The sequence below is a fragment of the Cynocephalus volans genome, chromosome 1, assembly GCF_027409185.1.
Source record: "Cynocephalus volans isolate mCynVol1 chromosome 1, mCynVol1.pri, whole genome shotgun sequence".
In the NCBI taxonomy this organism is placed as follows: Eukaryota; Metazoa; Chordata; class Mammalia; order Dermoptera; family Cynocephalidae; genus Cynocephalus; species Cynocephalus volans.
The window spans coordinates 295,946,562-295,974,540 of NC_084460.1; the positions used below are offsets into that span (position 1 = coordinate 295,946,562).

At 43.0% G+C, this 27,979-nt stretch overlaps 1 protein-coding gene across 1 annotated transcript in view; it reads left to right on the plus strand.

Moving 5' to 3' along the window:
- Positions 1-18,466, plus strand: part of TRPM8 (transient receptor potential cation channel subfamily M member 8) — an 82,089-nt gene extending 63,623 nt beyond the window's left edge. Inside the window, exons 22-26 of the mRNA XM_063095309.1 lie at positions 642-832; positions 9,354-9,453; positions 10,647-10,680; positions 15,612-15,704; positions 18,386-18,466. Of these exons, the coding sequence (XP_062951379.1) occupies positions 642-832; positions 9,354-9,453; positions 10,647-10,680; positions 15,612-15,662 (376 nt within the window). The 3' untranslated portion in view covers positions 15,663-15,704; positions 18,386-18,466. The remainder of the gene's footprint in view (positions 1-641; positions 833-9,353; positions 9,454-10,646; positions 10,681-15,611; positions 15,705-18,385) is intronic.
- Positions 18,467-27,979: the final 9,513 nt, after the last annotated feature.

Consider the following 27,979-nt stretch of genomic DNA (forward strand, 5'->3'; position numbering starts at 1 on the left):
ACATAGCTATGCACATCCTCCCGTATACTTTAAATCATCTCTAGGCTACTTATAATACCGAATACAACGTAAACGCTATGTAAATAGTTGTTTTCCTGGATGTTTTCTAAATTTGCCGTGTTTTTTATTGTCGTATTATTTTTTATCAAATATTTTTGATACTCGGTTGAATTAGCGAATGTAGACCCTGTGGACCCAGAGGGCCCACTGTATATCCATTTACATATTTTTTTTCTCAGTGTCTCCTCATTGATCAATGCTCACGAACTATTTTCCCAATCTGTTCACGATGAAACGTGTACGAGGGGCAGATTATTATTGAGACTCAACCCTTGGGCCTCTTTGTATCTAACACAATAGCAAACTAATGAAAAAAGAGAACCCTTGAAAGATTTTGACATCAAAATTCATTGAACTTTTTTTGTGTGTGTGATAAAAAATTAAAAAAAAAAAAGGCAGACACATTTTTGGCCAACCACGAATAGAAGAGCGCCCGGGGCTGAGTTGTCCTGGCCCTTGTGCTGATGTGGATTCTTCCTGCTGTCCAGGCTTGAGCTAGCACAGTCACAGCTTAATACCCATATGACCGTATGTGGCTATTGTGGACTGCTGAGACTTGGTCTTCTCTCCCCTCCTGCCAGCTACACCGTGGGCACCGTCCAGGAGAACAACGACCAGGTCTGGAAGTTCCAGAGGTACTTCCTGGTGCAGGAATACTGCAGCCGCCTCAACATCCCCTTCCCGTTCGTCGTCTTTGCCTACTTCTACATGGTGGTGAAGAAGTGTTTCAAGTGCTGCTGCAAGGAGAAGAACAGGGAATCTTCCGCCTGCTGTGAGTGGCTTGTCCATTGGTGTTTGGGATAGAAGCAGCCATGAATTTCAGGGAAGGGTGCCCTGGTCCCTACCTCAACAGAAGGGAATTATTCTCAGTTCTTTCACTGCTCGCATCTGCACATCTGTAAAGATCTGGCATCGGGCCCGCCAATGAATTACTCAAGAGAAAGGCAAGATTAGGAAAGCACTGTAGATCTGTTGGGGTAGCCTTGTTTGGGGGGAATAGTTTTGTTTTTTTTTGGACGAACATAGTAGTAATGTACATAGTATGTTGAACAAGAATTCATGGGATAGTATCAAATCATGACTTTGTTTTTGCTTTCTGTTGCTTCTGTGAAATTTATTCTCTGGGAAACTTTAGTCCTGACTCTAGCAGGGCTAAAAGTTCATGACTTTTCTGGTCATGAAATCTGGTCAGAAAATCATAGTCTCAATTTGGAAATTGGAATGTAGGGTCCAATACATTAACCGGCCTATTAATTGCTACGCAGAGGTGAGGCCCCCTGTAGACTCACCCTCCTGGCTGGCAGACGCATCAGGAGGGGTGGGCAATGGACTGTTCCCTCTCTTTCTTACTCCCATCTCTCCCACTCATCGGCTGCGGTGACTGACCCGCTGTGGTTGGAGCACAGGGAGAAAGGATGGAAAGAGAAGCAGAAAGCCCCCTTGGTGGGACTGCTCTTGGCTCCTCCTGCTCTCTGGCTTGGCATGTGTTTCAAACTGATCCTTTACTGAATGGGCACTCAGTGGGCCCCTGTAGCCCTGACTCCCAGGACTTAGCAAAGCTTCCCTCAGCCTCTAGTTTCCAGGGGCTCACCCCACACAGACTCTTCCTGTTGAGGACCCACCTCCTTCTGGAAGGCAGGAGTGAGCCAGATCAGTTTCTCTCTCATGTGACCACTTATTTCCTAAGTCCTGACACTCTGGGGTGCAGGCAGGTCCTCCCCTATTCCCCTCTCCTTACCTCTGCTGTGGGAGCAGTTGTTAACCAGAATCTCCCACCGTGAGATCCATCGTGGCCCTGCAGGGAGCAGGCATCCAGCTCTCTTCATGGACCTGTAGAAAACCCACATCAGGCTTGGGTTTCCTAACACCTGATCGTGGAGCTACAAAGCCAGACAATCTTCCTAGCCCACAGGCATGTGTCAAACAAAGAAAGCCTGCAAGGAGTGAGAGGCCTATTTTTATTCATTTGGATGCTTGGACACAAGAAGAAGATAGAACTGGCCAGTTCTCCTTGCCCGCTAACCTCAGACTTAAGCCAGGGGATCCACCTCTGGAGTGGAAATGCAGCTGCAGGGCTGACTTCTCCATCAGGCACAGTGCCAGGGCCCACAGGACTTTAGGGGCACATGAAAATTCTTTATTTAAAAAAAAAAAACAGAAGAAAATATTTTAATATATTAATCTATTTGTCTTTATACCAACTCAGTCATAAAATATTTTAAATTTTTTTATGAAAGAAAGAGCTCACAATGGCAAAAGTGCCTAGCCTAGGGTGACCGACTTGTCCTGGTTTGCCCAGGATTTCCCCATCTTAGTACTGAGAATCCTACATCCCAGACATCCAGTTGGGTGATCAACTTGTCCCCATTTGCCCAGGACAATCCCAATTGTGAAATTGAAAGTCCTGCATCCCCAGAACCCCATCAGTTTCAGGGACTGCTGGTCACCCTATTAAGGCCCATGAAAAATCATAAAGTGGCCCCATGAACTGACAATGGGTATAGACTTAATGACTCACGTTGGACCAAGTTTTGGTACCTGCAGGATTTCCATTTTTAGTTTCCTTCTTGTGGAAAAAGTAATAGACTATTTTAGGTCTCCAAGTGGATCAGTTACATATTATTGTGTAACAAACCAATAATGGTGCCTGAAACAGGCACTGTGTATTTGCTCAGAATTCTGTGGGTCTGTCCTTGGTCAGGGCTAGGCTGGGATGGCTGGTCTCTTCTTCTGGAAGCATCTGGTGGTTGTCAGGTGGGCCACAGGCTGGTGGTTCCTGATGTCCACACGCATTCACATGTGGGTGGATGACCGAGCTGTCAGCAGGAGCCTCAGTGTCCCCAGCTAGGGCTCCCATGCAGAGGCTGAGCTCCTGCAAAAGGCAGCTTCAGCGCTGCCCCTGAGGCTTGGCTCAGAAAATCAGATGACATCACTTCTGCAGCGCTCTATTAGTCAAAGCAAGTCACAGGCCTGCTGAGATGGAGGGGGTGATGGATGAGACTCCACCTCTTGATGCCAGGAGTAGCCTGCCTCACTCATGGTGGAAGAATCTGTGGCCCTATTTTGCCACTTACCGTACTGAACAAGCTGGGTGTGCTGATTCCCTGGGGTGCCTCCCCCACACCAGTGCTGGCCTATCAAAAGAAGACAAACTTCTTGCTGCCCTCCCCACCCCCAGATTCACAGCAGAAATGAGTGACAGTGTCGGGGGTAGGGTGCATGGGGGCTTACCTCTTATGAACTCAACTCTGATCATCTGAGCAGTCCAGCCCAACTCCTGTGACAGTATTCGGGGTGCAGGCTGAGCCCCTGTGCTGCTCTTGAGCCTCAAGTGTGGCCGATCGAAATGGATCTTTAAGAAGCAGCTTCTTCACTGTACTCAGTACTTGGCTGGTTTTCCTTTCTTCCTTTCCAAAATTGATATATTTTCAAGAGTAATTTGAAGATCTGGTATGTTTTCCATCTTTGAAACAAACCTTCCCTGAGCACATCCTTTTTGATCAGGATCTGTGGTCACGACATGGGCATTATAAAAAGGCATAAACTTGGGTCCCGAGATGACGTTTAGCAATTTGAAATAGAAATGGGTTCCTTGGTATTTATGAATTATTCTATTAAACTTGTCTTGTAAGGGAGGAAAAATAGCTTTTTCTCTACCCTTCTTGGGCTTGTGACTGAGGCCCCTATAACAAAAGACAGAGTAGCAAGAGAAAAGCATACATGTTTATTTAATATAAGTTTTACGTGACATGGGAACCTTCATAGGGAAATGAAAACCTGAGTGTTTGTATAGTAGGTTTGATGATTTATGGAGAGGTGTGGAGAAATATGACAGGGCAAAAAGAGTGTGATCTCATGGCAATATACTGGGGGAAACTTAGCAAGGCCTGTGGGTTCAGATCCCTCTCTGGGTCCCTGTGTCTCTGGAGAGGAGGAAACTCCTTTCCTCCGGGTATGGGGAGTGTGTGTCTCACACGAGGGTCTTAGGACCTGCTTCAGGGGAGAGGGTGGGAAAAGTCGGAGAGGCCTTCCTGCCTCTGAGGTTTCCTCAGATTCTTTCAGCTAAGAAGATTTAACATGCCAAGATGCCGTATTGTGGGGTAGCGTGTCCTGAACCCCATTATCACTTATATGCTAGACAGCCACCACAAACCAATGACAAAAATTCTCATAAAATGTCTAAATATGGGAATAAGAGTTAAAAAGGAAATCACTGAGTTCTTATAGATTCCAAAAGTGAGAGCCTACCAACCTCATTTCCTGCCACAGTCCTTCTGGGAAGAGTTTTGTAAAACTCACCCCACATTCTCTGCAGATCTGAATTTAGAAATAGAGTGAGTGCAAGGATGGGTGGGAATTATGCGTTGGCAAGAAAAGCAAAGCATGGATGGGGTGCACCCCCATCGGCACATAAGAAGGAAATGCTGCCAAAGCAGTCATGCTACAGGCGGCGCTCGGCCCTTCACTAATGTTAACTCAGTTCTGGGGATTCGGCCGTGGACAAAGGCACTTGGGGCTGTGCTTGTGGACCACGGTCTGGTGGGGAGCCAGACCAGAGGTGAGATAGTATCATGGAGAGCTGGTGAAACTGGGGGTGAGGGGACCTGGGGGGCGTTGATTCAACCAGCAGGTGCCAAGTGACTGCCATGTGGCAGCTGGGCACTGTGGATACGGTGCTAAATAAGATAGAGGCTCTCCATGCCCTCAGACAGGGCTCGGCCTAGGTGATGGAGAAGGGAGATGAAAGTTAAAAAGCCTTAATTGAAAAGTGTGGAAAGCACTCATTTTGGAGCATGTGCAGGGTACCATGGTAGCCACATAGACAACACTTAAACCCCAGGCTCGAGTGGATCAGGGAAGACTTTCTGGAGGAAGGGGATATTTATGCTGAGACCCAGAGGATGAATTGGAGTTAGCCAGGCAGAGAGGCAGAGGCTGGGATGGGCCACGGAGAGAGGACTGACCAGGATGGAAGGCTGCAGAGGGACTAACGAGAGACTTGGGCTGTGTCCCGCAGCCAAGTTCTGGCTCCACACAGTCCCCTCCGCCTTTCCCCATCCCACCATGTGCTGTCCTGAATCCCAGAGGAAGGAAAAAATGTAGACAAGACACACGGCAGAACAAGAAATGGTGACACGAGTCTTGAAACATGCATCGCAATACCTCTTTGATGGTTGGACTTGTTTTCCTCACGACAGACGCGAGCAAAGAAACCTCCAGGGCCAGTCTGAGGAGAGGCTCTGGCCACCGTGTAAGAGCATGCCTCTCAAATGCTGATGCTCCTCCCTGTGACTTGGGGAAGAGCAGTCAGTCATCTCAGGGTGTTGCAGGAGAGTCTTGAGATGTGTCCTCCCACTGCAGCACCGCTGGGAAAAAGAAAAGTTTCTGTTAAATGGAAAAGATGGGAGTTGAGGGCAATTTGGGAAATGGAAAATCTAAGGGAGAATCCAGTACAAATGACTAAAGGAATATGGTTAGATTGTTCTTTTTCCCACACTGATTTTTACCACGATGAGTTAGGCTGTCTCTGCCTTGCTTGTGCCTTGTTCCTGTTATTCACAGGCGTGTCTTCCAATGGCTGCTGGACGCATGTGTGTCCTGGTCTTTTCTTCATGGTGTCTGGTAAAACAGTCACTAACTGCCCTCACTGGATTCACGTTCCATATTGGGCTGACCATTTCTGTCTCTCAAGTGTAAGCCCAAATATTCTGATGATTCGCAAAGTAAAATAATGTTACTAACCTAGACATGACAATTGCTGCCAATTATGAAAAATTTAACTTGCCAGGAACATTGTTTTTTGTAGGATTCTCTATACGTACAAACTAAGGCAAGATACTCATAAATATGACCTTAAATATTGGTCATAATATGTTTCTGTGCTATCTCTAGAGCTATGACTTCCCGAAGGCAGGCTTTCAGAATATAAATGTGCCAACAACCCCCAACTCATGTCACAGTTTAAAGGATCATCATAGGCAAGTCTTTTAACAGCATTATTTCAAGACATGAAATGTCACTTTGGGATGTCATTGACTATCACACATATGATATTGCTTTTCTTAATGAAGAAAGTGTTTTGACAGTTTGGATAAGTTGCTGTCTTTCTCCTCATCACTTTACCTTGGAAGACAAAAGTGGGTCATTTCTAACTAAAAGAATAAAATTTCCAGGGATGGGAATTGGAAATTCAGATCTAGACTTTGACAGTACTCAAAGTCCACACCCAAACATCAGAGGCCCTTAATGACATGCCTCATGACTGTCTTTGGTTCTGTCTTGAAACCATGTCATGGATGAGTGTCTATAGGACCTGGGAGAAGACTTAGAGACCAATCTATGTCTTCAGATGACAGAAGGCATACAAGTGTCATATTTTTTTTCTGAATGGTTCCAGAGAAAAAGTAAACAATGGATGAAAGTTGTAGCAAGGAAGATTTTGACTCAGTATAAAGAAAAAATAATGTCTAACAACTGGTGCTATCTGGAAATGAAATGAATTTCCCTGTGAGGTAGTGAATTGCCATTCACTAGTGGGATTCAGGTTGGTGACTGGTGGACAGAGGGGCTGTACACTCACTCCATTCTCCGAAGATACCTTGTACTCAGTCTAGGACCAGTGGGATCCGGAGACTCAGTGTGTTTAAGTGAGAACAAATCAGTCCTGCACATTTGGGATGCGCATTTGAGGAGGCAGGACAAAATGCATTACTTTCCCCCCAAAGTTGTTTAGTGATTAAGCATAAGATGAACATGAAATAGGAGCAAATGTCCCAATTTTGCCCGTAAATGGAAAGGAGCTTCAGCTTGAAGAAGCAAACAGGTCAGAAATGAATGATGTTATTAATCTGGACTTGTCTCCCCAGTGGGCCCTGGGAGAATGATGATCTCACAATAATTAAGAAAGAGTGTGAACTGTTGACATTTTCCCTCTTCAAGCAGATCTTATTCTCAGGAAGGAACAAAGAAATAGAGGGAATGGGAGATCACAGAAGGTCAGGATCCTTCTCTACCCAGTGGTGTTGTGGTGATGACGGGAGAGAGAGCCGAGAGCCCAGTGTACTAACTGGAGACTCTCCAAGGTGCAGGTCACTGCCTGACCCTTTGTTTCTCCTTCCTGGAGATTACTAATTCCAGAAACCACAGCACTCTGAGGTTGCCGGAGCCTCTAGTAGGCAATTCATTTCCTAAATGGACTTTGTATTTGCCTCCAAATGATGGGGAAATCATTGGTTTAATTTTAAATTTGCCCTTCTTTGGAGAAAAATAAAGATTTTTTCAAATAACTTTTGGAAAAGTAGAACCCAAACCTTTGCTTTTGGTACTTTCTTTTTGGTGACATCTTCAAGTAATAAAAAAGTACACTGCCCAGTAATTGCATTTTTATAAAATGTATTGTTTTTCATGATTCAGAAAGCAATCCATATTCATGATAGAACACTTGAAGTATACAGAAAAGCACAAACAAAGATTGAGAGTACGTGTAACCCACCAGCCAGGGGCAAATATTATCAACATACTGGTGTTTATCCTATTATTCTTGTGTGATGTATAATACTAGGACTGCTGTATGCATATGCACTCAAAATCTAATTTATTCACTTAACTAATATAATGTATCATAAGCATTTTCCATATCCATAAATAAAAATCTACATGACAGTTTTTAACTGTGGAGTATCCTAGCCTATAGATGTACCATAATTAATTAATTAATTAATTAATTATTTTTTACCATAATTAATTTAACCAATCCCTTCTTGTTAAGCATGTTGATGGTTTTGACTTTTTCGTTAGCATATAACACTATGGTAAAGAGTTTCATGCATTCACTTTTGAGCACATCAATGATCTTTTTCCTCTGAATTATTTCTAGAAGAGAAATTTCTAGGTAAAGGGTTTGCATGCTTTTAAGTCTCTGTATATTGCCTGTCCCCCTTCCCCCACCTTCTCTTCTCACTCCCTATTACCCCTAAGGCTATAACAATGGACAGATATTTTTCCCATTATATGGGAGGCCTGTTTCTCCATATCCTTGTCAACACAAGATGTAGTCATTATTTCAGACCCTGCTAATTTCCCAGTATGGTTAGTGAAAATGCTATATCATCATTGCAACCAGCACTTCTTTGTTACAGAGATTGGTCATGTTTTCTTGGTCATTTGTCATTCCTGCTCTTTGGCCAGCTGTATTCAGGAGTGTCTATTATTTCTGTGTTGTTCTTAAGCATTCCTCTTGGGCTTCTACATATTTTCTATATTTTAGTTTGAAGAAAAGACATTATAAGCTATTTTGCTAGGAAAAATACAATTGAAAACAATTTAGTTAAGAATTATTTTGTGAAATGAATAACCACCATTTAAAAATAAATCTATATTGGCTGTGTAGGATTTGCTTAAATCCAACCACTTGCATATTGGTTCAGTCTTGACCTCCAGTCAATTCTTTTTAAATTCAGTAAGATTTTATAATTGTTCCTAAACTCTAACATGTTGATGAATAAATGTAAATAGTAATTTAGAAGTAGAAACTACATAAATTTATTCCAAGTGGACACCTGCACAAGCATGTGCTTTCTTGTCCTCATGAATTCGTGTGGAGGTTTGGTGTCCATTGCATTACACCTTAAACATAGGTGACATGTTGATTTGTTCTTTTGTTTTCCTGCAATCTGAAAGGTTCAGGCACTGTAAGAAACTGAACTAAGAATGGAACATGTCCCAGGCCAATTGTACAGCATGCTCTGGCTTAGGTGCAAGGGAAAGACTAGAGGTAAAAATTCTCTTTGAGGTCCACACTCAGACTGCATGTATCAGCAGGACAGGAACAATGTCTTGGGGTTATTTTTCTCTCCTCCAAATTTCCTACCCTAGTTTTAGGCTGAGAGTAGGCAGTCCATCAGTAATTATCCAACTGAATGATTTAGCATTTTTATGTCATCAAAATGGAAGAGGTGCAAGTACCAAATGAAAGAACCAAATTCATTAGTAGGGTGATTTTGCCAAGTCACAAAACACACAGACAGGATTTGGATCGATCTCTATTTAGAATAAAGATCACACTTCTATTTCATGCAGGCAGTTCCAACTCCTCATTGTTACTGGGAAAGTCATTAATATTCCATTGCTCTGTTTCTGTCACTAGTAAGTAACATTAGTCAGATCAGCCTGTGCAGGATGAATCTAATTCCCCTCATTCCGGAGTCTCACTAAATGCCTGGAAGAATGCCTGATGTAGGAAGCGAGGGGCAAATGAAACAGTCTGAATGTTTTTCTTTTTCTCATCATTCAAGGTTTTAAAAATGAGGACAACGAGACACTGGCATGGGAGGGCGTCATGAAGGAAAATTACCTCGTCAAGATCAACACGAAAGCCAACGACACCTCGGAGGAGTATGTCAGTCTTTGATTTCTCCTTTGCCAGGCTCCCTTTGATACATAAGATGGCAGAACGTAGGCAGCTGATTTGAGCAAACTCTGTAAACAGCATTTTCAGCCAAGAGCAGTAGCACCACAGAGATATTACGCAGGCAGTTGAAGGTGACAAACACATATGTGTGTGCCAGCCTTTCAAGAAGGGGAAAACCACCCGTCTACTCTCCTGACTGTCCTTCAAGGCCCTGGGGGACAAGGGGTTTTTGTAGCCAGCAGTGAGTGGAGGGCCATGCAACCAGGTATCGAGAGTGCCGGGCTCCCTGCTACAGCCGCGGAGGTGGGTTCCAAGAAGACTCACAGGTCACGGGCAATTGACATTATTTTGTAGGGGCCACACACCTCTTCATCTTTGTGATGAAGTATGGGCATTCAAAGGTGGAAAGACGGTTGGGTTGATCTGTTACAGGCTGTCCCTGAAAAGTCCTGAGCATCTTTTATGAATCACATGGGGTTGTTACAGACATCCATGTGATTCATAAACACATTCACTGAACATCTTACAGAAATAGAGAAGTCAAACTGAGTCACTGGGCGGTCCACACGTGTTATAAAGTCTACAGAAGCATGCTTCTCTGGTTGTGAAGGTTAATAGTCTTCACTGACAGCTGTCACTCTTCCTGACAGTTCAAAACACCTCAAAATTCACTCTAACAAAATATGGGTAAATACAAGGGTACTTCAAAAAGCTTGTGGAAAAATGGAATTAAAAGATAATAGAAATCTTTCCACAAACTTTTTGAGGATCCCTCTATAAGCACCACTGATGCCTTTGTCAGGTTCAACCCAGCTGTTGAAAGGAGCAGGTAACGCTCACTCTCCTTGAGAGCAAAGGGGACGCCATGCACGCTCCTCTGTTCTTAGTCTCTGAGATCTTGGTTTGGGAACGAAGGGCTGGACCTTACAAGTCATCTCCCACCACCTGTCAGCGGACGTAGCCTTTATTTGTGGTCTTGGTAATTAGCACGAGAGAGGAATTCTGCTTCATTTCGATATTAGGAAGAAAATCAGAAAGGTAAATGCAGCAGACCCTTGGTTTAGCCGAGAATAAAGGGGATCTGTATTTTGTACTTTAAGGCTAAAATGGAGCCCAATCACCTTCTCTCAGTCTGTCTTTTTCTGTTGCTCACTTTCTCTTTTTAACTTCCTTGCAGAATGAGGCATCGGTTTAGACAACTCGATACAAAGGTACGGTTCTGTTTAAACAGTAGTTTGGGAAATTTTAAAAATCACTAGCATCTTTGAGCTTTCAGCTAGAGGCCAGTGGTTGTGGTCAGAAAATAAAATAAGCTAATTGTTTACAGAGTAGACGTGCTCTGTTCCGTATTCAGTGTCTTTCATTCACTGTGTAAGAACCGGTGCTGGAACAGAACTGCTTGTCATGCTCTCAGCCCACGTGGGGAACTATCCTGAAGTCCCACTCTATGATCTCTAAAATCCTTTCTGTCTTTATCTCACCCAGGGCCATCTCTTCTTTTTCTTTCAGCTGTGGAGGCAGATGGAGATGCTTGCAATTGCAGGGAACATGAGAAAGGCTCAAAGGAGCTCTTTGGGAGCCTTTGAGCCTCTGTGCTAGTGTTTGATGCCACTAACTGGTTGCCTATTTAATTTGGAGGGCGTTGCAAATGCATGAACACATGTGAGACATCAGACAGGGAGAGAGTGTGCACACCCCATCTCTGAGCTGGGTAGCTGCAGATTATGATCAGGTTCAGCAGAAATTACAATCGATTTATAAATGCTAGATCCCTGTTAGGCTCTGAAGAAGAGATGATATTTGGTATTTTTTCACAGTATTTTGAGAATGGCATCCTGGATGATGGCATTTGTATACTCTCCCAGGATTGTGCTGTTTGATGGTTAGACAATATCCTATCTGGTGTGGCAGAATCTCTAGCACCCAGTACTTTGTCCATAGTAGGATCTCAATAAATGTGTGTTGAATGAGTAAATGGACGAAAGGTGCCCTTTGCAGAGCTCTAACGTGAGCATTTATCCATTCACAATTTCTTGTTTATTTATTTAGGTGTTATTTACCTCCAACATTTTTAAAACCCGAGGCTGCGTTTTTATGGGCCTCACCCCCTGACCTCTGAACTACGTATAGCACATTGATAACCGGGATGGTGGGCTGATGCCTGGTGCTTGGGGGCATTCCTGGCCGCTCCGGTGTCGCTCTTCTCTCTTCTTTCTTTGCCTGCTCTATCTGTTGGAGTCAACTACTCAGATGATGACCCCTCCTGCAGAGACAGTTGAATGTGTTAGTTACAATCTGGTTGTCTATTGCTGCATAACAATCTACCGCACACTTTAGTGGTTTCACACAACCATTTCATTTTGCTCATGGTTTTGTGGGTCAGGAATTTGGGAAGGGCTTAGCTGGGCTGTTCTTCTGCCTCCTGTGGTCTCAGGAGGGTTTACTGGGCTGGATTCAGCTGGTCGCTAGCCAGGATCTGGCACCATGGTGCTCCTCCCCATGGCCCCCCTGTCTCCCACATGATATCTCACCCTGTAGGGCCTCCCCATGTGAGCAGGGCCTTGTCACAGCATGGTGGTCTTGGGTCAGGCTCCCTTCTTACATAGAGGATGACTTCCAAGATTGAGGAAACAGAAACTGTCAGTGCTCTTAAAGGCTATTCCTGGAACCCGCACAGTGCCACTTTCAGCAGAGTCTATTGGTCCCAGTAGTCAGCGGCCAGCCCAGATTCAGGTAAGGCACCTCTTGATGTGGGAGTGGCACATGCATACAAGGAGAAAGGAACCGGTGGCATCCATCTTTGGAGACATTCTAGCACACCTTAGTATATCTTGTTACAGCTACTCTGATGATGGTGTTATTGTTGCTGCTTTTTAATTGGGGGGCTGGGAAGACTTTTATGTCGTTAGAGTTGAGTGCCTACACTAATGATCCTGCTATGATGAGTATGTATCTTGATTACAATCAGTGGAGAGGGAAAAGCAAGGGGCTAGATATTTTAAAGATTAGGGAAGATTTGAAGAATATTAAGAGAATGTAAGAAAGGAACAATAGGAGATAGGATTCTAAGACTGGGAATTTATACTGAACGTATATACTTATAAAACCTTTTATAAAATATTCATTTTTTATAAAATATTCATTTTTTGCACATACGTATTTATATTTAAATGTATTGTCTGCTGTATCTGTGCCTAGGCCACATAGCACATAGTATTTACTGAGCACCTGCTATGTATGTGCCAGACGTTAGGCTAAGTCTGTCAAAGCAGACATGGCCCTCAAATTTTATGAATGAACCCTTTATTAAATGGTTTGGGTACAGGAACATTTTCAAGCTGAATTGTTAAGAGTAAATAGCAGTAAAGATTTTTTTTTGTTTTGTTTTGTTTTTCGTGGCCGGCACTCAGCCAGTGAGTGAACTGGCCAGTCCTATATAGGATCCGAACCCGCGGCGGGAGCGTCGCTGCGGTCCCAGTGCTGCAATCTCAGAGTGCGTCACGGGCTCAGCCCAGCAGTAAAGATTTTTAATGCAGTAACCAGCATGCATTCAACAGATTGTCTGTGTCCACATTAGAGGGGCACAGGGATTGGCAGCTGTGAAGGCCCCTCAGGCTGCAGAAGCATGGATTGTTCCAAGCAGCTAAAGAGGAGCATGAACCAGGGAGAGCTGAGTTGGAAGAAGCAGGGGAGACTGGGGTCACTCTGTATACAACTTGCTTTCCTCTATAGAGTTTGGTTTGATTCCCATGCTAGGGAAGGCCGTGGGAAATTTTAAACCCAAGAGAGACATATCTAGTGTATTCCATTCAAAGTACAATCTGAGTGGTCAGAGCGTTCATATAGAAGGGGCTTAAGCTATCTGTTGCAGGGGAATAGAGGCACTAGGGACTTATCTAGGTGTTGTGGTTTGTAGAGAAAATAATCTATTTTAGTTTGTTTTGTTGTTTTGATTTTTACTTGTGAGTTTATTTGGTATGGCTTTGGAGAAAGCTGATGGAAAGCCATCTCAGGGGTTGGGCTAAAGCTTCCCCAAGCTACACCTTGGTTCTGACCCTACTCTGAGACATGCAGAGAATGGACAGGGGAGAGCAGCAACAGCGGACAAGGGGAGAGAAAGCTGTGGCAGGAATCTTGACCATCCTAGAAACCCACTGGGCCCTGGGACAGAGGAGAATTGGGAACAAGCTGACCTGACTCCCAGGGGCCGAGCTCTTTGTGAACCTCGACCTCCTGACCAGTGAGGACCAGGGGTGGGGCCAACACTGTCAGTGGGGAAGGTGTACCTGAGCAGTAGGGGCTGTGATTCATAATTGAAAGCTGTCCCCACACATGTGCAAAACAAGGGTCTCTGGACACCTCGGGGAAGTGCTCGCAGGATCTGTCCTTTTTGCACCCACCTGGCAGTGGAGCTCTGCCCCTTCACAGGTTCCCACCAGACCCCACCTACACCATGCATTTTGTAGGTTTTGGCAGAATTGGGGCAGATTGCAAGGAAACCTCAACTGCAAATCACTATCTTCTGCCATTGCCAAGGTGGTCTCACTGTCTCTCTCCCCGCTTTCTACCTGCCCCTCTGCCCCTTCTCTTTTTTTTATTCCTTCCTCTGTCCTTCCACCTCTCCCTCTGAGCAACAAAAAATTTCCTCCTTTCCACTCATATAAAATTTTAGTGATTATCTTCTGTTTCTTGAGCAAGGTTTTAGAGTCTTTTTTTCCTTTTAAGTTAATGTGATGCTGGCTTCATGAAGTGAGTTTAGAAGTGTTTTCTCTTCTGTTTATTGGAAAAGTTTAAAAAGGCTTAGTATTTATTTTTTGAATGTCTGGTAGAATTTACCCTTGAAGCCATCTCGTCCTGGGCTTTTCTTTGTTGTAAGGTTTCAATCCCCTTGTTTATTGGTCTGTCCAGGTTTTGTATTTCTTCTTGATTCAGTCTTGGTGGGTTGTGTGTTTCCAGGAATTTTCTCATTTCTTCTAGGTTGTCTAACTTGTTGGCATATAATTATTCATACTTGTCCCTTATGATCCCTTTTAATTCTATTTCATCTGTTGTAAATTCTTCTCTCTCATTTTTTACTTATTTGCATCTTCTCTCTTTTTTCTTAGTCTAGCTAAGAGTTTGTTAATTTTGTTTATCTTTTCAAAAAAATCAACTCTTAGTTTTGTTGATTTATTTCTATTGTTTTTCTGTTTTCTATTTATTTAGTTTGCTCTTGGAGTCTTATGCTCTACTTTAAACAGCTTATTAAAGTCATTTTCCTATTAACAAATACAGGGCTCTCCCAAAAGCTCCTGAAGGGAATACAAAAATTTCCTTCTAATTATAACAGAAAACAGTTATTCAAAATTCTCTGTAAGTCTATAAGTAGGGATTTTACTGTGCCTTATTTATTTTAGACAGCCATTAGCCATTATGATTTCTTTTTTTTTTTAAGTTAAAGGAAGGGTTTATTACTAAAAATAAAGCCAACTTAAACACAGCTTTTTCCTTAAGTTAGTGATGAAGAACGTTAGAAACCAACTCTACAGAAATTGCATTATGTCCATGAGCTTTTATCAAGTGTACCAGTATGGCACGTAATTTAAAATGAAATTCATACATCATATGTAATAAATTGTGAAACACACATGTATCAAAAATAAATCTATTCTGCCTTTTACTTAAATTGTTTTAATATTTGTATTGTTTTTTTGGGGGGGCATGAGACTTGATTAGTACTATATCATATTATTTTTGCTAGTATTATATTTTTACCAAAGAAAAACTTTATTAGTACCCTATCATTTTATGAGTATTAGTAATAATAAGTAGTATTAATTATTATTTACATATATTACTTCTCTGTGTCATTGCAATCTATTATTTCTATATGGAAAACACTCGTGATTTGCATTTGATGAAAGCTAATGTTAACTGGCCTACTAATTGGTTACTAATTGCTAGTGCTATGATTTCAGAAGGTGAGCAATGAGCAGGGTCTGAAACATCACGTGCCACTCTCCTTCCACCCTCCTCCAGATGCACCACACTTGCTGTTTACTATAATGTCTGTTTCATGAAAAAGCCATAGAGCAATAATGTAAAATTGGAAGTTGGAAAATTTATCTTAAGACCGGTTTTATTTTGTTTTTCCTTTTCCAAGCTTAACGATCTCAAGGGTCTTCTGAAAGAGATTGCTAATAAAATCAAATAAAACTTCATGAACACTAATGGAGAAAAATCTAATTACAGCAAGGTGAGTTTTTTTTTTTTTTTTTTTTTGTGACCGGTAAGGGGATTGTAACCCTTGGCTTGGTGGCATCTGCACTGCGCTCAGCCAGTGAGCGCACTGGCCATCCCTATACTCCCAGCGTCACACTCTCCCAAGTGAGCCACGGGGTTGGCCCACAAGGTGAGTTTTTCTAATGGCTTTTCTCTGCTCTGAAAATTTATATATGTTAAGACTAATTTAAAATCGTGACATATTTTCTTAGTTATTTTATTTTCATATATTATCAGATTTGAAAATAATGCATTGTGCAAAAATTAAACAACACAGGGATATAGAAAGGAACAAGTGGGAGCCCCTCCTCATATTACCTTCCCTACCGATTTTGCTCCCCGTGCCAGAGGTTAGCACCGCAAGCAGTGGGGTGCAAGTATCCCTCAGGACCTTTTTAAAGCACTTGCATCTGGTGCAGCTATTTTGGCATAAATTGAAACAAGGTCACGTTGTTCTAAGACTTGCTACTTTTTTTCTTCCTTTACTCTATATCATGGATATGTTTACAGATCAGCTCCTAAAATGCACCTTATTCTCATGATATACTATTGTGTTTATTGCTATGGGATGTAGAAATGTGTGTTGATCACCTTTTTAATAGCAAAACATGTTTTTTATTAAAAACTTTGAACAAGGCATTCAAAGTTTTTAGCAATAGCTCATTTACACAATAAAAATGTAATTCAATTAACTGGCAAAATGTACCGCAATTTTTGCTCCTTTTGCTTTGCGATCTCGCCATTAGCTTTAATTATGTTTTCCCATTACCTGTCCAAATCCTGAAGTCAAGTATTGAAAATGTTGTTAGGGACATACAGAGTTAGGAAAAAACAGCAATAGCCATTCATTCCACTGGAAGAACTTTTCAAGGAAGTAAATTGCAAAGAATGAAAACAGTTAAGAATTCTCTCTTCCTTCCCTATCTCCCTCCCTCTCTCTCCTTTTCTTTCTTGCTTCCTTCCTGTAATATTGATCCAGTGCCTTCCCAGTGCCCAGAACTGTGCTGGCATCTGCACTGACCTTGCAGATTGAAAGATTCCTTTCAATCTGTCGGGTCACTCAGTTCTTTTCGTTGGGTTCTGACAATTGTCAATCATATTAAAAAGCCCTCTGTGACAGAGCGTTTTGTTAGGACAGGACTGATTCACAGTTGGTATAGTCTGAAAGGCAGGTACAGCCTCCTGCTGTGCTCAAGAAAATAAGCCTTGCATATTTAAGAAAAACTTATTTCAACTCTTTCAAATGGTGTTGAATGAAAACTATATGAAACCTTACAATAAATTATAATTTGCATTTCAAAACGCCATTTGCTTATGAGCTGAAACATAGAAAAAAGAGATAAAACAATTAAAAATGATAAAAAGTCTAATGATATGACACATTCTCATCTTAAAGCTCTAACCTTCTCATTTCTGGTTCTTTTTCAAATCTGTGTAAGTAAAATAGGCTAACAGATTGGCTTCCTATCAACCTGCCCTTTGGCTAACCCTAAACTTTTATTAACATATTGAGAGTTAATTAATTGGTGAATAAAAATGAACGGGAGAAGGGCATTACTTTGTTTCTGTGTGTGTGTATGCATGCGTCCGTGAAAGAAAGAAGACGGGAAAAAGAGCATATGAGAAAATAGGTGCCCCATAAATTCTTAACCATGACATCTTTAGAAACAATGAATTTGGCATGCCCAATTTTTGGTATACTTTTTTACTTCTAGATATAAGATCTTTTTTGGGGACATAGTCTGTCATGTTCTTAAGAAGTTGACTGAAAATGGAATTTTATAGGCAACCAGCTACATGCTGCTAAAACATTACTTTTCCAGTGTCTCCCTGATGCTTCCTTATATAGAGAGGTGAGGGAAACCTTTTTTCTCTGGGGCAATGGCAAGGGAAGACAATGTCAACCTCAGGTGGGTGTGATCCGTCATCCATTGAGATAGGGCAGGGGGCTGACACTTGGGGGCAGGTCTTTACCAATTCTCCCATCTCCATCTCTGAATCAGTCTTTGATCCGGTAACTTGGGTTGAAACACACAGATGATTGTATACTGTTTTGTTTTGTATTCCTCCCACACTAAGGTCGAAAGGAAATAAGACTTCAGAGTGACAGCAAGCCATTTGTTTTCTCCAACCTTTACACTTAAGGAGTGGGCACCCTCCCTGAGGACCCTGGGGAAAGTAAATTTCCTGGAAATTTTTTGTTCCCTACATAATTCTCCATTTATTCCTGTATTTGCCTCGCTGACATTCTAGCTCAGTAAAAGAGTCTGAAGTTGTTCCTTTGGGAGTCATCATAAAACTGCATTTGGATACATTATTCCAGTTTTTAACTTTATTATCCACTCGCAAAACCGTTTATGCAGAAACTGCTGAGCAAATACAGCACTCAGAAACCGTCTGGATCTTAACCTAGTTGAGTGGGTTGAGCCTTGATGATTCAGCCTCGGTCACTCAGTCCACACTGGCAAACTGTCAGAACACACATTTCAAGAGAAAAAACATTCTCAGAGCTACTTTAATACCAAAAAAGAAACTCTCAACTTTCACTAGTACACTGGGACCTATTCCCAGTATATTTTGAAGCAAACCGTGTCCTGCCTGAGAATGAGAGTGAAAAATCTACTCTTAACACAGCGTTCTGTCTTTGTTTCACAGGTGATATCGTATCAGACATCTAAATTGAAGGGGTTCAAGGAATGCTGATGAATGACTTTGCTATTGACTACTAAACGAGAATTTTTCAGGTCCCTGGGTACATGGCTATGGTTTTTAATCACTCTCGTGTGCTGAAATCTGAGGATAAAGGGTGAGATTGATTTCACACTTGAAGATGGATATAAAGGAACCACAATTCGTACAGTGAAGGGCATGTTACCTTCTGTGTCTCAGGGCCCTGTGCAGGCGGCTGATAGTTTGTGTGTCTTTGCATTCTCTTTTTCCTTCCATTTTTTTTACTTTGACCCATGCATTTTATAGGAGGACATCTCTCCTACAAATAAAAATCTGGCCATGCTTTCATTCCCATAGTGTTATTTTGTTTAATTCCAATTGATACTCTGCTTTTTCCTTTATTGTTTTATATGATCAATTAGTTGGCATATTGTTAAAATTCTCCCAAATCAGGCCAGATTCTAAACCGTGCCGTAGCAAGAGGACCCTGCTGTTTCAGGAGAAACTGTTTTCATTTCTCATGATGCGTCTTGCCTGTCCAAGGAGGGACAAAGCAGCGTCTCGTGCTCTCAGACGCACTAGGAACTCTTGGTGAAGAGATTGTCCCGTTCCTAATGATGTGACAGGCCACTCTAAATGGAACCTTGAAAGGCACCACTGATTTAGTTTTCATTGGTGCTGTTCTTTCTCCTCTTATTTTTTTCTCATTAAAAATAATACATGGATATTACAAAAAATTTAGACTGTATAAAGATATGGAAAGAACATAAATAGTCCTCTGTTACCTAAAGGTAATCACTGCTAACATTTCTGGATGTTTTTCCCCTCTATTTTTTTCTATGCATGTTTTATTTCTTTAAAATTTTGCATAATGTCATCATACTACGTATACAATTTTGTACCAGCTTTTTCATTTAATATTTTATTAAAGTTGTTTTCTTTATATTTACGACCTTCTTAAACATAATATCAATAATTGCATAATATTTAATGTCTAGTGATATCCATAACGTTGGTCATTGAAGGCTGTTTCCAGTTGGTCATTTGGATGTGCGTCTTTGTGCATGAATTTTTTTTTTTTCTGCATTTGGGAAAATTTCCCAAGGTTAGATCTCAAGGAATATCTGTTGATTTATCAAACCATTTACAAGGCTTTTTCATAAACATATAGAAAATAGGAATTATTAACTTGAGCATAAGATATAAGATACATGAACCTACAGCTATTGAAATAAAATATAATATTTAATCCTTAGTTTAGGAAGGAGCCAATATTCTTATTTAAATATAGATGGTGAAGGAAATGGTATAGAATTGGGGAGATTATCTTATTGAACACTGCTAAGTCCTGTCTTTCTCTGGGAGTGGTGGTATTTGAGCTCTAAAGAGAAGTGCTGGAAGTATATGAGGCAATTCAAATGCCCATAATTAGTTTTTCAGCTTTCAATAGACTATGAACTCAGTGGCCAAAGAAGGAAATCTTAGAAGGAAGCTATTAAAAGATCATTCAATTAGGAAAACTACAAAAGCATTAACCAAAAAAAGTGCATTTTCATTTTGTCCAGGCAGTAGTTAAAAAGGCTACTCATGGAGCTCGTAATGTTTGCAGAGAATGATCACAAGTAAAAGGTGCCACTTTGCTTAAATCCCAATAATGGCCTAAAAGGGAAACTTATTCCACAGGGTCCATTAATTCATGGTTTCAGATGCTGAAAGTAGATGGGACAAAATTTACATGACAAAAAATGTTCATTATTTCTCTGTAAGAGAATGTCCTTTTCATTTCAACATGGCAACAAAAATATCTGCCTTTTCTGAACCCACCAAGAAGAGGGTCAGGTCATCTCCAGCTGACTGGAAATAATGAAGTATATGGCTGGTAAGATTGTGCAGAGAGAACGGTCCCAAGCTCTTACCTTCAATTTAAGTAGGGAATTTGAATAAAATCAGTAAATTCAATTTAAAACTTTCTGGAAGACAAAATTCAGCATAATCTATTTGTTGATTCATCTTTGATGAATTTGTTTCTATGTTCATATTCGACTGACCGTGTTTCTGTGAGCTAAAGAAACAGGCCTGTGTGCTCAGCATTTCTCCCGTTGATAAGAAAGACAGAAGACTTGGACAGCACTCAGGATTTACTTGTATTGGAGAGGGAGTTGTTAAACGTTCTCAACCCAGCTCTTGCCTGGTGGATGTTTATGCATGGTTACTACGCTACGTAATTTTTGCTTATGCAAAGTCATTATTTGTGGTATAGCTCAAGAAAATAGCACGTGTGTTGAACATACCTCTAATCAAAGGTGCTACATCCTTGTGTGGGGGACTAAATGCGTCCTGTGTACTTGTGCACAGCTACTGAGAATCCTGCACCTTGGTTTAAATGAGTGTTAACGAATTAAATAACAGAGGAATTGTCATGTGTTCATTTTGTCATTTTATTGAGAGGGAAAAGAAAATAAAACTCCTTAGTTCTGTCAGATTCATTTCCATAGGGATTTGGTTCCCAGAGCTGCACGAGCCAGCATCTCTAAGCGGATGATCAGAACATGCTGACTGAATGCCAGCAGAAGAATGTCCCTGGGGCTCCGGTTCTCGTCAACCCGGCCAGATTTGGATCCCACAGCCCACTTTTTGTTCCCTCCAGTTAGGCACCCATGTGGGTCTCCAGCTTCACAGACTTGGAGCCACCCCAGTGTGTCACCAGTTATTTCTGAGGTTGTAGGCGTCTCATGTGGGCTTACAACAGGTGCTCAGGCTCTGTCTTGGGGCCAGCATGGATGTCCATTTTCCACAAGCCCACGTGATGATGGAGCCTCGGGCCCAGCGTGGGACAGGACCTCCTTGCTGTAGGTGTCGCCCTCTTGGCTATCCCTAGGTCCTCTGCTCCAAACCCGAGTTTGTTCCAGGAATCTTCGGGGAAGTGTGTCTTCCCCACCCTGCTTCTTCTTGGTCCACTCGGAGACTGAAGTGTGTTGTTGTCATGGAGACAGTTACTGACTACAGCCTCTGTCTGAAAAACAAAAGGCCCAGAAGTCAGACCCTGGGTCTGAACTGGAGCTGGATGTTGGAGACAAACACCCCACTGCCCTTCCTGGCTCCCCAGCCCAGGCACAAGGACAGCCTTTATTCTCCCAAAGGTGGAAATCCTGGTGGCAAAGCAACCTTGGGTGGGCTGCCCCACTCGTTTCTCAGACCTGAGCGGATGCTTCTGAACCACAGTTAGTTTAAGATCCATTTGGGGCTTTGGGGGCTGCACGTTCACATTTACAGCATCACTTTTCTTAATCGGTTTCTTCCCCCAGAGAAGTCTTGTTTGACAAGGAGAGATTTCCCTCATTCCCTTAGGAGTGCAATGTGTGGTCGTTAAATGTCTACTGTGAGCATTTCTTTGGTAATAAGAATGGTTCCAAATAAGCGAAAGGAACTGGTGGCCTCTGACCTCATCCATCTTACAATCTGTTCTAGTAGACCAGGTGAATTTAAGGAACGAGTTAGCACTGCAAGGCAGAATGCCAAAAGCAGGGGCAGATACAAACGCGGTGAGTGCAGAATGAGGAGATGCACGTGTGGCGTGGGAGGAGTGGAGAAGCAGCGAGTGACACTCTCCCTTGCTCGTGCATAAGAGGGAGACAGTTGGCTTCTCCCAAATTCCCCTTGAGGAGACCAACCTGGTATTTGTAGGGTGGAAATGCCCCAAGGAGCTCCTTGACATAGAGAGCAAGACACGAATGGTTAGAGATGGTCACTGCTGTGCAGCAGGCAAGGGTGAGGCACTCAAAGTTGCTGGGGAAATATTGGGAATTTCACGCAAAGGGAAAACAGCAGAAATGGGGAGCCTGGAGGAATGTGTTAAGGGGAGTGTGTTTTGGGGACTCCCTCCCTATGACGGTGCAGAACTTCAGAAAAGAAATACACAAAACAACGTCATGTCAGCAGATGACACGTGATCTGCTAGAGCATGGGCCATGTCATGTCTGTGAGCCCCCATGGCCTCCTGCCACACTGAATTGCAGCAGTATTTTTCAAACGCGTGTTTCTGTCAACATTCTCACCTCTCCTATTGATTCTTGACACTGCCCTGTTATCTCCCTGAAACTCAGGATGGAGCCTACCATCCTCTGCTCACAAATCTTCAATGGCAGCCTACCACCAAGTCCTGCCTAACTCCCTACCGTGGGGTTTATGGACATTGGCAGCCTGGCCTTTACTTACCTCTTCAGACATGGTATATGACTCTTGTGGTCTAGTTCCCAAACTACAAGGACAGCTGCCTGGGCACAGACTTCGTGCCAAACTCCCCACGTGACCCTCCCGTCCTAGCTGAGTGGTATGGCACCCTCACAGCAGTTTCCTACCACTGACCACCCAGCCCTCTACGCCTGTCCTTTCCTTTCACTACAGGAAGAGCAGGTGCCCACCAGCCCTTCCCTGTGTGAAGATGGAACCCGAATTTATAAACTCAACTGCAGCCCTCGCAGCCTGTCTATGAGGCATTATAGTCATTATGTAGGGGTCTTGTATTAGGGCCCTCCAGAGAAACAGAACCAATAGGAGATAAATAAAGAATAACATTGATTGTGAGGAATTGGCTCACATGATTACGGAGGCTAAGAAATCCCGTGATCTGCCATGATCCCACAATCCCATGATCAAGCTAGAGACCCAGGGAAGCCAGTGGTGTGTGATTCCAGTCTGAGTCCCCAGGCCTGAGAGTCAGTGAGTCCCAGTCCCAGGGCAGGGGAAGATTGATGTCTCAGCTCAAGCAGCCACACAGAGGGAGAAAATTCAACTTTTCCTTCACCTTTTTGTCCTATTCAGGTCCTCAGTGGATTAGGCGACATCCAACCACACTGCGGAGAGAAATCTGCTTTACTGAATCCACCAAGTCACATACTAATCTCATCCTGAAACACCCTCACATGCATACCCAGAAATAATGCTTCATCAGATACCTGGGCACCCTATGTCCCAGTTAAGTTGACACACAGAATTAACCATCCCAGCTCTGTCCCCTGCTGGATTAGGAGACCTTATAGGACAAAGACCTGGACCTTTGCATCAATTTACTAATTTATGCATTTGCACAGAAACTGCGTGCCTCACTGTACTTAGAAACGACCATATACCTGTCCTCATGGATGTTAAAATCCACGGGGAAAGGCAAGTCCACACAGTAGCAGGCATCGGGTGTGGGCTATGATGGGGCTTTAGTACAAGGCTCTGGGGGAGCAGGTACGAGGGGCTCCCAACCTAGCTCGGGGGAGAGGGCAGGAAGACACCCCCAGGACCCAGCTAAGGGATAAATAGGGCTTACAGGAGAGAAGAGTTTGAGGCAAAGGGCGCATGCATAGGCTAGTTGTGGAGAGTGCAAGTTTGAACCTGCCTGTCTGGGCGCAAGTCCTGACTCTGAGGTCTGTTTCGCAGTGCCTGGCATGCAGTCCCTAGTCACACAATGCTGGCTGGTCACTTGCTAGCTTCTTCTCAATTCTGTGTCTGGGCAAAATGTCTCATCATGTTGTTATCCTGTGAAACTTGCCTCCACATGTCAGGAATGATTTTGCCAGGAAAACGAACAGCCAATTGCCTTTGGGGAACTATACCCCTGTGGATAAAGAGCCCAAGGGGGCTTCTTCTGGGGTTTGGGGGACCCGTGTGTGGGGTGAGGGTACTGAAACGCATCTTCCTACCCTCACCCCCAAAGCACGTTCTTCACACAGTAGAGTGCTTTGCTTTAAATAAGCAACAAAGCCTCAGGTCCCAAGATTAAGAGCTTGAGCAGTGCTTTTTTAAGTGATGAGTTGGGGAATAGTGTTTGCAGTAATTTTGTGTAGATAAAAGTGAAATTCCATGTGCTTATTTTATAACTCTCAAATAATGCTTCCAAGTGCGAATTCTCTCTCTATGATGACTATGCTACCTCCCAGTCCCATGGCGACATGTTCCTGTCCTCCCTCCTTTCTTCCTCATTGTCTCCCGCTTTTGTTTCTGCACTGGTAAGTGGCTATGTAGCCTAGTTCTTTTTTTTTTTTTTTTTTTTTTTCTGAGATGAGTGAAGAATAAAAGAGAAACTCCTCATCTAGGTTGATGGTGAAGCCTTTTGCCTTCAATTTCACCTCTAATGTCCTCTGAATAAACCTCCCATAGAAGCAAAACAAGAATTCCCCCGGGCTTTCTCTGTTTTGCCTTGAATCTGCTCGGCTGAAGCTGCAGTACTCTTGGAGAATTCCAGAAATGGATGTGCTTTCAAGCCCCACTGTCAGTTTCTTTAAGATGCATCCGGCGTTTATGGATGCTTTATGCTAAGCCCTGCACCTTCAGTGACCCAGAACTGACAAGACCCCGGGGTTCCGGGCACCGGGACCAGGGAGGCGGGGGCTTCAGCACCCCTCTGCGGGTGTCTCCACAGTCCATTACCTAACAGCCCACCTCCCCAGGGGGCCAACCACAAGCAGCAGGCTCTGCTCCCTGCAGAACTCCCATCCTTCTACACACCGTCCCTCCAAAGCCCATCAAAGCCCCTGGGCTCTGACCCGTCTGTCCTTCGCAGTGTCAGAAAGCCAGGAAACTCTCACTCCAACTGGGGGCCATTTCCAGGTCAGGGGAACAATTTTCCTTCCATTCCGAAGAGCACTCTGTGTTCCAGCTCCGGAATCTCGGATTTAGGTCCTTTTTAATGAGGTTTCTCTTCTGATCCTTCTGTAATTAAGTGACATACTTTCTCCTCCTATTAAAAGACAGGAAGCTTTTATTTTCAGATGTGAAGTGCATTTGACTTGAATGGAAGCACTTTGGAGTTCGGAGAGGGAAGATAAATTTATTTTCATCAAGCACCCACCGCTTGTCTCTGCATCTGATGTGCCCACATTAATTCTCCAGTGTTTCACGTTCCTAAAGAAGGTGAAAACCCCACTGATGAGATGGATCATGAAACCACCCTGGGCTTCCCCTCTAGAAAAAGGAGAAATTTGAACCAAATAATTATGCGGTCTCTCCATTCTTTGAAAAACTGGCACTTTGGCACTCCTTGAATAAACAGAAGGAGAACATGCCTTTGGCCAGAACAGCTACAGATCTCTTCTTGGCTATTTGGATTCCTTTTAATTTATTTCTGTAAATGTGGCAGGGAGGAAAGAACAGGTATTAAATGATGAGTGCTGGCAATGTTCACCCCCCCACCCCCTCCACCTCCCGAACCTTCTGAAGGGTAGAGGTTCCCACGTGGTTTATCGGGACACCCTTTGTTGTGGGAACGAGCCCAGTGGTGGTGAAAACGAGGGAACGGGCAGATGCCAGACAGGCAAGTGGAAAGGGGCAAGGAGGCCTGGAGGGCTCGGTTTGGGAGGATTTCTCAAGTAAGAAGAGGGGTAGATCCCCGCGTATGCGAGTGTGCACGTGTGTGCACACACTCACTCTGTGCCACCTGCTCTCTCCTCTCTGCAGTGGCCAGTTCAGGCCTTCACCATCCTCAGAACCTCTGGTGTCTCCCATTCCCCCGTCTACTTCCGGACTCGTGGCAAATAGCCTGACTTTCTACTTTCTATTCCAGTAGGAACTCCCTCAACTTCTCTCTTCCAAACTACAGACCTACCTCCACCTGTGCCGGGCCTTTTCTCGTTGCTTCCCACTGCTAGGGAGGTGCTGCCCGCTGTTTTCTCCAAGGTCAATTCCCTCCTCCTGCACCTTGGAGTCCATCCCTTGCATTCTTTCAGAAACCTTCTAGTACTGATGACCCCTTCTCTTGCTTTCCTTTAACCTCTTACTTTCTCAACAGAACACGTCCCACCAGAAGTATTTCAATTTGCTCAAACTTCTCCGGTCTTCAAAATAGAACACCTGTGGCCACCCGTCTTCCCATTGCCCTTACAACCTTCTCTCTTTTGTGGTCGGAATGGTCACAAATGTGGCCCCTGGGCTCGTGGTCTCCGCTTCTTTCCCTCTCCTCTGTTGCTTAGCCTTCTCCCGTCTGCTTCAACCTTCATTTTCCACAAAGTTCCTCGGCCTGAGATCGCCAGTGATCTCAGTGTCTTCACCTCCAATGACATTTTCCATTTTCCCTCCTACCTCACTTCTCAGCAGATTCAGCACTGGAGCTTCCTTCCTCCGGAAGCCCTCTCTTCCCTGGGCTTTCTTCATCCCCTTGGCTGCAACTTCTCAGTCCCTGGTGCAACTCTCTCCTCTGAATGTTGCTTCCCTTCTGGCTCGGTCCTTGCTTCTCTCCTATAGCACCCGGGGTCACCTCAGTCAAACCCGTTGCTTCAGTTACCATCTAGACTCAGTTGACTCCCAGGTTTATTAATTCCAGCCCAGATTTCTCATCTGAGCTCCACATCTGCTTATCCAACTGCCTACCAACATCTCCACTTACACTCTTTAGAGTGAAAGGCAGTTTCTACCATTGGTGCCAGCTAGAAATTGGTGTTATCTTTTGGGTCCCTCTTACTTCTCAGCTAAAAATACATTGTTATAACCATAAGATGCTTTATGAAAGTCCTGTGGTAACCACAAGGAAAATACCTAGGGAAGATGAACAAAAGAAAAATTTTAAAAATCAAAGCTTGTCACTACAAAAACAAAATCACTGAAACACAAAGGAAAACCACAACTAAACTGTCAAGGAAAGGAAAAGAAGGACAAACAAACTGCAAAAGAGACAGAAAACAACAAAATGGCAATAATAAGTCCTTCCTGATCAATAATTACTTTAAATGTGGATGGATTAAACACCCCAATCAAAAAGCATAGGGTGTTGATGAATAAAAAAACAAGGTCCAACTACGTGCTGTCTACAAGAGATTCACTTCAGGCTTAAGGACACACATAAGCTGAAACTGAAAATATTAAATAAGGCATTCCATGAAAATGGTAACCAGAACAGAGTTGGGGTGGCAGTACTCATATCAATCGAAATAGACATTAAGTCAAAAACTCACAAGAGACAAGCAGGGACATTACATAATGATAAAAGAGTCCATTCACTAGGAGCTGCAATAATTGCAAATATACTTGCACCCAACATCAGAGCACCAAAACATATAAATATTGATAGAACTGAAAGGGAGAAATAGCCAGCAACACAATAGTAAGAGATTTTAATACTCTACTTTGAATAATGAATAGAGCATCCAGACAGAAATCAGTAAGGAAGCAAAGGACTTAGGCAACATTGTAGACTGAATAAACACAACAGACATATCCAGAACATTCCACACAACAGCAGCAGAATACACATTCTTTTATTTACTTATTGGAACATAATTTGTTGTACATTATCTGTGGGGTACAGCATTGAATTTCAATACCTGTGTGCAATATATGATGCTCAAATTAGGATAATTAGTATATTCAACATTATGTAATGTAATCATTTTTGTGGGCCTTTACCAACTTCTTTCTAACCCCTTCTCTCCCTTTCCCACCTCTGGTGGCCTCAGTTCTGTTCTCTTCTTTTCAAAGTTCAAAAAATTATTGTGATTGTTGTTTGTTTCTTTGTTTCTTTTAGCTCCCACTTATGAGGGAGGACATGTTATTTCTCTTTCTGAGCCTGGCTTACTTTACTTAACATTAGTTTCTCTAAGT